The following is a 14,279-nucleotide window of genomic DNA, read 5'->3' as shown; positions in this document are numbered from 1 at the left end:
TAGTTGTGGTTTTGATATTAATAATACTAATAATATTAATTGTTTTGTGACTTGAATATCTCTGAAACGATTTAAAAATTCAAGTCTCATGTCCAGTGCTGGACATACCCATTTTAAGTTGTGAAGATCATCCTATGTAGTAGTGGGGAGATTTCTGAGCTCCCATCTTCTGTTGTGTCTGTTCTGGTGTTTGTTGTATCCTGAATGAGGGAAGCCGCTATGACTCACAAAGATGATGGCCTCACCATATTTAGGAAGCAGTATGTTAAAATCTGCGTCAACTGAGGGCGAGTTTGCCTCTGGGAGGAATATAATGAAAACATGAGGAGATAAATTGTGTAATGTTTAAAATCAGTTTTAACTGACTCAAAGGGAAAGAAACCAAGTGTTTGTGGCATTAAATCCAGACAGGCAGTGCTTTAAGCTTCAGGCTCTACTCCTGTACAAAGTAATATCCTCTGGTAAGGTTTATTACTCTGGGAGGGACAGGACAATTGCCTTAGCTTTCAGCAAGTTTCCTTTAAATGTGATTCATTTTTGTAGTTTGCATTTTTATACCGACGTTTGATAACAGACTTATCAAACCACTTCCTATTTTACGGACTTACACAGCACCAGGAGAAACCTTCGGACAGGAAATTGAGGCAACAAAAGTGCGAGTCAACTGTTAACTTGTTTAGAACCTGTCTAATTTTTAGAACTGAGTACCTCAGTCCAAGAAATAGCTACTGGGCTCTCAGCATACTTGATAAGTTGACCATATTGAATCTATACTTCAGCTAGCACTGTGAAAAATAGCTGACCGAATCAGGTTTCAAGCCAGCTGTTTCTGGAAGTGCCTCACCCATTTTGGTCTTTTTGCAAATTCCATGCTTATAGGTGGTTGGGATTTTATGGGGAATGTGGGAAGGTGTTTTTGTCTTTGAACAGGAAACTAAAATTAAAACTCTAAGCAATTACTTGTGCCAAAAGTATGGTAAGCAACAGGGTTCCTTATTACTTTTTTCCCTCTGATACAGGGAGGGAAAAAAAAAACCAACACCACAGTCTTCCTGACCCCATTCCTTTAGTACAACTGTAGGGACATAATAATCTGGAATATGGAGAAAACACCAGTCTTTTCAAGGACAACTGTAGCCTAGGATAATGCAGCAGAATTTTGTTGAGAGGCTTTTTTGGTTATCAAGGGAGTATAATACCTTGATTGGCCAGGAATCAGTTTTTCTCCCTACCATTACCAACTGTAATGGCAGTAATCTGAGAGCACAAGATTAAATTGGCAATTTGAGCAGTAGTTAGTGTTTTAATTAGAACTTTTACATTTAAAGCTTAGCATCCATGGGAATTTTCAAGGGAGAAATTAACTTGTTCTCCCAAGAGCAGAAAAGGAAGGAACTGTTGTGGTTATATAGGATGAGAATCTGTTGGGTTTTAATTTTGATGTTGCCATTGGTACATTTTGGGCAATTAATTCATCTGTTCAGCATCACCTTCCCCATCCCTAAAATGGGCAGTGCACAACTTCTCAAAAAAAAAATAGCGAAGCTTAATCATTAGTAGAGAGCATCAAAACTCTTTACAAACTGTTCTGTATTTTAACAAATAAATGCTCTGTTCTTTCTAGTTGGCTTTCCCTTATGGCTCAAGTTTCAACTGAAACTGAACATGTGTGTTTTAGGTCAAGAATTCCTGATCTTTTTTTAACTGAAATTGCCTGTTGTCTCCTCCCTCCTACGACTTTGGCCACTTTCTCACTCCCACCAGTAGGAGCAGTGTCTTTGCTGGTTCTGAAGAGCTTTTCACCCCACTGTTGTCGTTAGACCTCTAGACACTATGCAAGTGCTGACATACTCTGTATGCTGAAAAGGGAGCAAAACTCTGGCCTTAGGTAAGGAGGAAAATTAGCCTTAGGTCATGACCAGTGGTTCTTCTCGCAGCTGTAAACGTCTGTAGTCTGCTGATGAGCATGTGCCCCTTGGATATTTATATTAACAATAGTGCACTTTGAAATCTTGTTCAAGCTTTTCCTTTGACTTCTGATCTGTAGCTAGGATAATGTTGAGACCCAGCACATGTGCTTTTAATTTTCATTAGGTGTTTTTCCTCTCTCCACAGGCATTTGTTAAAATGGTTGCACACCGTGTTTCCTTCCTAGAAGACTGGGTGCTTGAAGCAGAGAAGAGCCACAGTACATTTCTTAATACTATTTGCAAATTATTTCAGTGTGCAACTATCTCATCACTTAAAAATGTGAGTATTTTTAAAGTTGCTTCCAGCAGATGTGAAAGTGATGTTAAATACCTGTATCAAATGTAGCCTTACAGCATATTAAATTATTAATTTTAAGTGGTATAAAAGAACTAGCTACTGCTTGCTTCTGTAAATGGATTTTTTTAATTTTTAAAAATTTTCAGTTTTTTTTTTAAAGAACTGCTGCTTTTTTAAGAGTTACATTGAATAGTTCCAGCAGTAATTTTTGAAGTTCTCTACATTTTGGTCCTGAATGAAATTATTTTCTCTGTATATGTAAATACAAATAGGAAGGTTGCTATACGTCATCTTTCAGTGAAAGAAATAAGCACAGATTGTTCTTTCTATCCAGTCTTTGTTTTTATGTCAATTATGTTGAAACTACTTTATAGAGTCATCCATGGCTGAGCACTAGAGGGGGACGAGAACTCTTTCAGTGAGTTTTAGTGATATTTGCTGGTAGAAGAAGAATGTTGAGAGTCAGGGATAATGAGGTCTGATGTGGACTCGAGGAAGCTTTATGTACTCTTCATCTGTTCTGTCCCTGTGTGCATAATGTACTGGGTAGGCAATAATACACAGGTGTCAGTGATCATGTATGTACAGCTAAACCAGTTCAAATTTTTGTCTGGTGTCATAGCAACCTCTGAAAGCTTCAGTTGCAGAAAAAATCCAGTTTAGTTTCTGCAGATCCAGGGCAAACCTTAACTGCTTAAAGAGAATAATGAATATTCAGTCTGGTTAACAGAGGCATGGACAGGAGATGGTGTACACTGATTTCATCTCCAGCTGTCAAACTCTAGTGAATCTTTAGAAAACCACATACATAGACTCAATGAAGAGTTGTAACTTGGCCAAATTCGGTAATATTTTCATAAGAATGGGAAAGTATGTCCCTGATATGAGGGCAGTTTACTGCCAATTTAAAATCCCTGTTGTAGCTTATGAAGGGATCAGTGCTTTTCAGAAGAGCTAAACAACACATATTTTCCTTAATTTCATTATCTGAATTGGCTTGATTTCGTTCCCTAAAACTTTCCAAACATATAAAACTTTCAGCAGATAGCCAGTCTGGAAAATATATCAGACCTGGAAGTTTTGCAAGGTTGGTCTGCCTATACAAATAATGTTCTATAACTGGGACACCAATAAGGGTGTGGAAAAGCCAGACTATTTACTCAGAAGCTAGCTTGTGTTGGACTTAAAGACAGTATGGAATTTTCAATTTTTTTTCCTTATAATTACAAAGAAAAAATTTGAAATATTGCATAATTGTGTATTCATGCTTGCAGGTGTCTTGGAATGGTAATATTAGTGAACAAAACAGAACAACAAATAGGGAATGGTAGAATAATAAATAGGGAATGGTGTAGCTTCTTACTTTACTGATCTTATCCCTCCCTCCCTCCCTCCCATCCTTTCCCCCCAATAATTGCACGTCTAGAAGGCATGGTGAGAGAGGTGACAAGGATGAGCGCAGATAAGGAAATGTTCTCTCACAGGGATTTCTAAACAACAGACCCAGCCTGAGCGAGGACAGGACGGAGATTTGTGAAGTCATTATGTATGTGGAGCAGGTGAATAGAGAATGATTCACTCCTCCCATAATTCAAGGACCAGGGTCATCCAGTGAAATTATCAGCAGGCAGGTTCACAATACAAAAAGGGACATACTTCCTTACACAATGTATTAATATGCCATAGAATGTACATGCACAAGATGTTATCTATTCCCAAAGAAACCAGACAAATTCATGGGGAAAAAAAAAATCCAACAATAGATATTAAACAAAACATCTGTCCTTCAGCTACAAGTTCTTGAAGACTGGGAAATAAGTTTGTATATTTACCCTTTAAGCCTATCAGTAGGCATCCCATCAGCTGGTTACCACTTGAGAGGGATTATTTGGCTGCGTAGACCTTTGAATGATGCCCTACAGCTGCTTGTTAAGAACTTCTACACTGTGGCTCTCACTCTAAATTCTGGCTCTGAATGACAACGCTGTGTGTTGCTAAGGAATTATTCACTTATTGTAGAAGTGTGCAGGAAAGGATTGAATTGTTTAAGGACATAAATGGAGATTGAATTTCTACAGCAATTTTCCTGTTGGTTTGACTGTTGCCTGAAACCTAATAAGATCCCTGCCAACTACCCAGGTTTCTGTACTCTCTCCAAATCTTTCTGGTTGTCCATCCCCCTTCCCCTGTTCCGTAGGATATTATTGTAGAGATGCCCCTTCAGCATCTTTTGCCACTTCAAAATTAGGACTGTCTTTGTAGGTGAGTTTAATTTGTTCTGAAATGAGAGTATCCCACTTGTGTATCTTCTCTCCATAGCCTTGATCAGATGGGGTGGAAAAGTTTGAGAGTTCCCCTCTCTCTGAGTAGTGTGTGTGCATGTATATATATATATTTCAGCTAAGTTTTTTTTCCTCTTCTAATTAAACATGCATGCTGTTTTAGATGTAAGGAAAATCTCGTTGTTTGTAATTATATTTCAAGGTGCAGCAAAATCCTGTCATATTTGTCTTTATCTTTGCCTGTGCTTTTGGGGCATGCACAAAGTTGTTTCATATAGACTTCCAGGGCACAGGAACACTGGGAAAGGTGTCCAATCTGTGGGAGAAAAGTGAGTAATCAGAATTCACTCTTTGTGTTAGGAATATCCAGAGGTGGTCAGAAAAGAAACAACCTTATACTAAATATATATTTCAAACATGACTGGGTAAGTCTGACAGGTTATAAGAATATAACACCTCCTGAGGGAACAGAACAGAGGAAATAACTTTTTCTTGTGAAGTTTGCAGCTTTGTGGAAGAGAAACTTTTATTCTGTAAAGCTTGAACTTCATATGGGAGAAACTGTGATTTCAAATCTTTTATCCAAAGATGTTATCTGTGCCCTGGCTGAATGGGGTTCAGCAATATTACAGAAAGGAAAGGAAGTCTATTTTATAGAACTTCAGCATGTGGAGTTTAAAGAAAACCACTGGTATCTTTTCTAAGGGAAGAAAACTGAATGTCAGCAACTCTTGCTGTTTTGTCACACATCTTGTCATATCTGGCATTTTTGTAAAGCCAGGAATTTTCTTTCAATGTCATTGGTTGAGAATCTTGACAAATATTTATTTTTAGAGTAACTTTTAACCCTTGTATAGTTGCAGGGAAAGGCTTATAAAATCATAACCTCCAAATATTTCACGCCGATGAAATGAAGAAAAAGGTGCACCTTTGTTTTCGTTTAATGGAGGCTTTTTATTGTCTTTTTCTTTCTACTAATACTGTAATCTCTAGAACAGCAGCTCTTTACCTGAGGTGGGGTTTGCCATCTTGTCTTGGTTAAGGTTCTGGCTAATGGCTTTTTTTTCCTGACACCTGGGGTAGATTCTGACAAATTGAACTGGGAAATTGATGATGGTGTATGAAGCATTCTGTGTGTTACTTTATTAGTTCATCTGAGCTCAGTCATGAGCAAGAGTTATTGATGAATTATATTGACTAAAGTAGCGGTTACCGGTGTAAAGTGTGGAATTGGACATAGATTTCTGGCTGCAGTCTCCATAGATTGAGAGTACATTCATGCTCTGAGAGAAGAAAGCTCAGAAGAACTAAGGAGCTATGGAGAGTTTAGGTTTTGCTTAATATAGAAGACAGCTAGCTGGGTTTGAATTTTCATAAATAAATCTTAACAAAAATAGATAATTGGAATAAGAAGTCTTTCCTATATTGAGACTTTGCGTTTTTTTAACTTTTCCAGATCATCATTCGTATGTAACTTAATGTCAGTTTCAGGTTCCCTGTTTACTGTATATATTACCAATTTCTTTTTTTGAAGACTCCAAAGCAGCACATATTGGGATTTCCATTACTGTCTTTGCCACTGACAATGTGTGATCATGTAAACGTCGTGTTACTTCTTTGTGTCCTGATTTACCTCACAAGATAATGCTTAGTGTTTCCAAAATGCTATGAGATTTTTCTGACAGCCTTGAAGAAAAATATTTGGTAAATTGTTACTAAAACATAACAGATGGGAAAGATGAGAAGTGAGAAAATGGAGCAGATTATTTCAAAACTGGGGATGTACTATGTTCACATTTAAAACTCATTAATTTTCAAGTGCTGAATACTACCAGCCATTTTTTTTAATATTGGGAAAAATAAAAAAAAAATCTGACACACACTTAAATATTTTATGTCAAGAGCTCTGTGGGTGTGTTCAGCTACGCTTGAAGTTGATTCAGTTCCATTCTGATTTGGACTGATTCATTACCTGGTTTGGGAGCCCCAGAGAGGTCATACTGGTTCTGTGTTGAGAAAAAAACCACTTAAAAATGGGAAGATTCAAGTGAGGGAATGCAGTAGGTGCAGAAGTCAGGATTTCAGCTACCCATGGCTCTAGCTCTCATTCACCTGCAGCTTTGAGAGAGCCGGCACAATTCTCAAAGTGAAGGCAGAGTGTCTTGCCAGTTTGCTGAGTCTGGGCTCTGGTGGAAGAGCTTGAGGGAGGCTGCACCGCTGTGCTGGACACCAGGCAGTGCCGCTGGTTCGGAGGAGCAGAGGAGAGGGCTTGGGGCTCCAACACCGCGCACGGGACTGGAAACGCACCCGGGCACACACCTGGGCATGGAGAACGTGCGGGAAGGGTGGTGGGGCCCAGCAGATGCACGTACAACACTGTGGGCACTAACAGTGTGCATGGACAGAAGTCCAAGTACAAAATACTGCCTGTTCTTGAACCTGCACTTGAACCAGTTTTGTTTGAATGCACCTAGAGCAGGTGTAAAAAGTCTTTACACTAGAAATGTCACAGTTAGACTGTCCAAAGCAAGGCAGCAGCAGCACATAAATAAGGATTTGTGCAGTATGTGTTCTGAGTTACATACACAATGATAGGGAGAAACTGGAGTGTAATTGCTGCTCTGTAGGGAGAAGATGGGGCAAAGTGCCTCTTGTGCTAAACAGGTGCCACTTAGGGGAAACATCAGCTTCTAATTGAGCCATCATGCTGGAATGGTAGTGGAAAAAATTTCTCTAGCTTATGTGCAACAAAGAAGTTAAAATAACAATCCAGATTCTTTTTTTTTAATCAGTGCTAAGATTGGCTTCTGACTTCCTGTTCTCTGATGGGGAGGGATTAGGCCCTTTATGTTTGGAAAGAGACTGAGCCAATTCCTGTTGCAAAATTCCAGCACTGAGATCAAATGAATGAATAAAAACAGTTAGGAAAAACTGGATTTGTCAGAAAGCCACCTTCATTAGTGCTTTCTTTTCTACCATAGAAATTATTTTAAGCTATAACTGCATCTCACTGACAAAAGCCTCTGGCTCCATATGTAAAGATTTGTAAAATACTGCTTTTCGGTAAGCTGGTATAATCTGTGCCAGAAAATAGAAACCCAGACTCTGCACGTTAAAGAGCTCCTCCTCCGGAGTTCTGTTTCAGTGACTATTGGTTAGTATTGTTGAGGTTTAAATATATTCTGCAGTATATGGTTTACTAGGCTTTGATGCGTGCTCTTGAAAGGAAAGAAAAAAAATCTTCCTTCAGCATGCTCTACGTAACATTGCCTTGTGCAGAGTTTAAGTGAATTAGTTACAGAAAAAATAGTAGCTGGCGCCAGTGAAGTAAGTGGGAAATGTCACTTCACCCTCCCCTTGTCTTCTGCTCCTTTGGCTGCTCCTGTAAGGAATGCAGCAAGCAGTGCTGCTGTGCTGCTGCTCGCGCTGTCGATGGAAGCGTTTGTGTGTTGTCCATCGCAGTGCTGCACCGCCCTGGCTGCTGGGCGATGCAGGACGGCTTCAGCTGGATCAGATTTTCTGTTTGTACTTGTGTTTCTGTCTTCGTATGAGGATCTGTGCCATTATCTCTCTTGTTAAACAGGATTGTGTGCATTCATCGTTACAATGCAATGCATGAAAAATACCTACAGTTCACAATCTCAGTGGTTCAGAGTTCCTGTTCATAAACCTGTGCTGCGCTGCCATTGATTCTTAAAAAAAAAAAAAAAAAAGGCAATGAAATAATAAAAGCTCAAACTTGGCTGCTGTGTCTCTAACGTGAATGCCCTAGGGCCAGCAGAGCAGTACACTGTGACAGGTGCTGTAGGGTCCCTTTCTTAGCAGAATTACTTGTCTGGATTTTTCTCATCCCAGATTCTCTGTTACAGGTGTGCCATTTATACAGCTGGTCCTAAGAGAAATTAATTACATTTCCCAAAATACTAGAATTCTCTTACTAAAAAAGGATGGCTGTTTTCCCTGTTTCTCGGTTCCTTTGGTTATACTATTTTTCTCAGTTTATGCTCTACCAGCTACATTTTAAATTCTAGCTGAGATGCAGAAACATGCTGCAGCTCAGATGATGTTAGGGTTAAACATCTCAAACGGATTGTAATACACTGAGAAATTATGTTTTTGCCAGCCATAGTTGTGGTGAGTTTGTTGGGAACTTTGTTTTACCATATTTCTGTGGATTATTGTCTCCACAGCATGGTATGCTTCTCCACTTATTTCTGTAACCATGTAATATATGCTTGTGTAATGGTGTCTCATCAGAGGAATGTCTGTAGAAATTGTGGTCTGTGTGACAAAAGCAAAAATTTCTGTGTTTATTCTGTGCCTATTTTTAATTCTGCACCAAAAAAAAAAGTTGACCTTCAAAATGATTTTCTGTTTACAAAACATTTTACTTAAAAAAAAAAAAAAAAGCTTCCATAATTTATAGTAAGGCTAGATCTTGAAGCACATGACTGACAGTAGTTCCAGGCGCAAACTGCTTTTTGGGTAAACACACCAGACAAAAGGGCAAAAGGAAACACATGCACCAACTTGCTGATGGGAATTGGAGGCATACAGAAGTAAAATTAGTTTATCGTGGTTGTACCATGATCTACAGTGTGGCCTGGCACTACATGGAAGTGTGCACGAGCCCTGAGTAGAAGACTCTCGCTACATGAAACTTGTTTGATAAACTACCGTCATACTTCAGTTTTCCATCTGAAGTCCTTTCTTAAAGGATTAAAAAAGAAAAGGTGAACAAAGAATCCATTTTTTAACTAGATAAACTGGTATGTGACCCAGGAAGATACTGTGAGTTAGTAAAGGGTTTAAATACAAAAATTCCCACTACAGATACTTGACACGGAAAAATTTCTGTGTTAAAATTTGGATGAAGTTGGCATGAGGAAATTTTGGAAAGGAGTTTTTATTCTGGTTTGGCTTTTATAATATGGAACACATTGTAGCTTGTGGATACTTCATAATATCTTAGAGTGATACTCAAACAGGAGCAATACTTATATAAATCACTCTTTTTGTTCATCAGGTTGACTTTTTCTGGAAGTCTCCTGGGGGGGGCGGGTGTCTCCTGACCTCTGTGACTCGTGACAGTAATACTTAAACATATGGGTTTCATTAATGTGAGAATGAGTGAAGTGTTGGAAATGCTAAGTGAATTCAAGAAACACCTGGGCTCTTTGTGGAGAGGAAAGATCTGGTCAAAGATCTGGGATGGAAGTGAAAAGGCATGAGCTTTAAGTATGAAGGATCTGGGACCAGATAAGGGTTTTTTCACTCTAAAGAGTGCCTCGTGTTCAAGTATTTGTGGTGTTAATATAACCTGTTAGTGTTGTTTTTCATTTGTGTGTGACATAGGCTGATATTTGGTTTACTTTGGTTACGACCACAATATTTTAACTTTTTTTGTTGTAGGTTGGGTTGGTTTATTTTTGGTTTTGTTTGGTTGGGGGTTTTTTGTTTTGGTTTTGTTTGTTTGTTTTTACTGTTTCCCATCATTGGAAGTAGGACCCCAGCAGCTAATAAAGCTTTACCAAAATCAAGTCATGGTAGGTGACAGTGGGAATACATCCAAAGAAAAGCGACATCCAGAGAAATTACACTGTGCTGTGGTTTTATGAAGGTAAAATAGTTCTATAGACTACTAATAGGAAATGAATGAGAGAGCCAGAAGTCACGATTTCAAGTTTCATGCACTGACTTTATCATTACGCCTGGGCCACATATTAGAGCCATTTTTCATGCACAGTTACTGTGCAGCGACTTTTGTGAGAAGGTTTTGTCCAGCGTCCAGTGGAGAGGTTTCCACCTCGTGCACGATCACCACACGGGCTTCTCTCCTGGCAGCTTCTGTAAAGAAACCTGCTCTGGAATCTGCCTATCTAGATCAGAAGCTGCTGCTCCGTGTATCTGGGATACTGATGGTAGATGTCATGCACCAAAGTGGTTAATCGGATGCTTTCCTTACAAGTACCCATTTAAAACATGATACTTGTTAAAAGACACAAACGTGGATCAGGCGATTTTCTTTCTTTTTTTACTTGGCAACAGCTAAGCAGAACTTCATGGCACATAATTTCAGAAATATTTATTCCTTGGTGCCATAGCAAATTGCTTTTCACTTGCATTGCTGAAATGCTTGAGTGCTGTTTAGGATTATTGCTAGAAGCACACTGAATGTCGAATGAAATACCATTTTGGCCAAAGCTAAAACAAAGCTTGGCATCCTGTAAGTCACAGGCCCAAGTTTTGGGGCAAAATGTTGATCACCTTTAGTTTTCATGAGGGTAAGAAGTTAGGACTTCTTTTCTTATAAAACTAATTTTTGGAAAATAAGTCGTTTAAAAATTGCATGTTTCTCAAAGTGGAGAAACATTCCATCTGCTGGTACCCACCCCTTCCTGGCTGGGCCATTGTCTGTGGCCAACAGGCAGTTCCGTGCCTGATTCAATGGTTGTGCAGCAGGAAAGGTGCTTTGCTGTGCTGGAGCCTTGAGGAGCTGCAATGACGAGCGTTTTTTTCCAGAGCCTCCAACACGAATGTGCACACACTCATGTGTTGGTTCCCTGGCGCGCTCTGTCTACCAGCATATTCCCTTCCCCCATCTCTTTTACAAAGGGTTTCTCCCTGGGGCAAATTTCTTGCTGTCTGGAGTACCAAACATGCACAGGCACTTTCTTTAAAATTTCCTAGCATAGCTATTATAAAGCAACAATAGCTAAAAAGACTATTATATGTATGTTCTGTTTTTAGCAGAGAGACAGAGTATGTGTCCATGTGTAAAAGAAAAAAAATAAAAATAAACCCATAGTTTATGGCTGAGGCCAGGTTTCTCCTATTTCGTTTTTTGTTAAGTGTCTTTACTCAGCAGCCACATTTTGTTCTTGTGGTAAAAAAGTGCAACATGAGCAGCTGGCAAGTATTAACACATGAAATGCAGTGCCTGCCTGGAGTTCATTTACCAGTGCTCTGGGTTTCTGTCACTGGCTTGCAGTTAGTTAAGTAATGTTTACAAGTTAATGAATTTGTTCCACTTGAAATATTTGATGGTATGTGCTGAGATTCAGTGGTAAAGGGATCCTTTAGGAGTAATCGAGGAAAACGTGAGGTTTCCAGACACTGAGCTTTTGGGTTTTTTTTTTCCTTTGACTGATTTTAGCATTTTTGCCATTAATATGCAACTGAAAAGGGAGGCAGAAGGAACAATGGCAGACAGCAATACCCAGCATTTTCTCTTATATTGTGATCCTGCTTTGAGCACTGCAGTGATACCATACTTTACAGCAGCTCCGTATTTGAACCGGGTAGTTTGCAGTTCATTTCTATTGAATGTTCCTAAACTGTAGACAAAGATTTGAAAAACAAAGTTTTATGTAGCAAATCGGGCAATGTTTTCATATTTCTATGTGGTCTGCTTCCATGCCTGCTTTGGAAGTATGGGTGCAAACTATTACATAGGCTGCTATATACAAATTAACCCACATTTGGCAGCAAAACAGCCTAGAATAAGGTGATCAAATTCCGTATCTTTTCAGTTCATGCGGAAGATTCCTTACTACAATGCCACACACTGTCTACCTAATAACACTTGACACTAAGCCAGCTCCAAGGATTGTATTCATAGTAAGAAACAAATATTGATTGCTGGCAATTCAGCATCATACACAATTAGTATTTTATGCAGCAAATTTCTCTCTGAATAGAATGCTCCATTTGTCAAAGCTACCTAAACCCACAAACCAGGATTCCTTGTCAGGCAACCTGTAAGCATGAGTGCACAGAAAGAGTTAATAAATTTTACTATTTGAGCAATTGGTGCCAAAATAGTAGGTTTTAACGCTTAGTTAATATTTCTGGCACTACGTTTTGAGTTTTCTAAAATTGTAGATTGTAGTTTTGTTAGGGGTTTTGTAAAATGTTACTCACTTTAATAACAGTTTATTCAAACAGGACCGAAGGTCAAGTTCTTATCTGGAAAGGGTGCCGTGCTTAGATCACCTTCGACTTGAAATGTAAGATCATAACTGCCAGATGAGACCAAACTAGTTTTCCCGAATATACATTTTTAATACCTAAAAACTGACAGTGATTGACTGTATCCTTTAGGAAGGCTTTTCTCCAAAGTAAACAGCGCTTAGTTAAGTACGGTTTAGATCAGTCCGCAAGCACAGACAGCAATGCAGCTTCGTGGGGAGGTGCAGGATTTTAACCACCGGGCCAACGGTGTGGTTAACTCAAGGGTATGGTTAACCCGGGGGTATGGTTAACTCAAGGGTATGGTTAACCCGAGGGTATGGTTAACCCAAGGGTATGGTTAACCCGAGGGTGTGGTTAACCCCCCACCTGTCCTGGGGGAGTCTGTGCTCCTGCTGTGTGAAGCTCATGCACAGAAATGGGACTTGTTAACCCAGGCGTTTTATTGGACTTTATGGATGTGTGACATCATTGGCAGCCAATCAGAAAGTGCTTTAGGGCAGAGTTTAAAAGCTATTTCATAATATATTTATATTCTGTGCAGATATTTTTGGGCTTCAGTAGCATTCATTTTGTCGCAGAGCCTGTGTGTCAGTATGGCTTGGGTAAGAAAAAAGGTATGAAAATAGCATGTTTACCCTTGTTTTTTTGTAATTCAGCTGGGTGGCAAAATGCTATAGAAAGCATAGCTGGTATGCTGCAAAACAGTTATTATGGAAATGATTTTCTTCCTCCGGCAGCAGTAAAGCTGCGAGCCAATCTCGGGTGATTGTTGCGTGCTCCTTGCTAGGCTGCTCCTGCTTAAACAGCCAGACCTGCAAATATTTCCCAAGCTGCTCTGGTTTGCCAAGAACAAAAATGCAAAACAGTCTGCAGAAATGTGTGTGTGTGTGTGCACGCACCAGCCAGTCACCCCGGCAGCTGGGCTGGGCTCTGCTCAGCTGGAGTCACCCCAGCCGGGTTTAGCTGGGTTCGGTTCAGCTGAACTGGGCTCCCCCTGCCTGTTCTCCAGCCCTTCCGCAGCACCCACACACTGGTGAGCCAGGTCCCTTGCCTCGCCTTGCCATAGTCCACACAGACTGATTTATTCCCTGTTAGTTGACACAACTTTACCTACTGAAGGAGAACTGTTCCCTGATAGTGTCTCTTCCAGAAAAGTTTGGTTAATCCATGCAACACCCCTCTGCCCCCCATTCCCACTTAACTCTTTCATTTCCAGAGTGCCCCCTGTAGCAGGACGATATGGAATTGTAAAATGAAACTATTGCACTAATTTCCAGACTATAACAACAATTTTTTGTGTTAGTTGTTACTAAGACAAAATTATATTTCTTTTTATAGGAAGAAGAAATGGAGGCTTGTATCAGTGGTGGGACTATTATTCTATTTTTATTTTGGGCTGTTTCTCCTCCCACTTAAGCAGTGTGGCTGTGCTCATGTCTGGCTGCTAAAAGTCACTATTTACATATGTTCCATGATGGGCCCGCAAAGTGTACAAGTGTAACGCTGTCTTCTTCATTCTGTTGGGATCTCAAAGATTTTATCTGCTCCTGAGCAAAGGGCTTGGGAAGAAGTCTTTCAGGTGCTAGCTGTATCTCTAGCATGCTGTTCAGTGTTCACCAATAATTTAGAAAATGAGGCATACAATGAGATAGTAAAGCTTGTTGACATGGTTATTTTGAGATCACAGAAGTGAATGCCAACTGCAGTGAGCTGTAGACAGGCCTTGCAACATTGAGAGACTGAGTGGAAAAACTT

General features: G+C 39.7%; 1 protein-coding gene across 1 annotated transcript in view; it reads left to right on the top strand.

Annotated features, from left to right (window-relative positions):
* The window catches only part of BCAS4 (breast carcinoma amplified sequence 4), a 54,618-nt gene that overhangs the window by 11,717 nt on the left and 28,622 nt on the right, over positions 1–14,279 (top strand). The window contains exon 3 of the mRNA XM_065645407.1: positions 2,116–2,250. Within this exon, the coding sequence (XP_065501479.1) occupies positions 2,116–2,250 (135 nt within the window). The remainder of the gene's footprint in view (positions 1–2,115; positions 2,251–14,279) is intronic.

This window comes from Caloenas nicobarica, chromosome 15, assembly GCF_036013445.1.
Source record: "Caloenas nicobarica isolate bCalNic1 chromosome 15, bCalNic1.hap1, whole genome shotgun sequence".
Taxonomy (NCBI): domain Eukaryota; kingdom Metazoa; phylum Chordata; class Aves; order Columbiformes; family Columbidae; genus Caloenas; species Caloenas nicobarica.
This window is presented reverse-complemented; position numbering and strand designations above follow the sequence as displayed.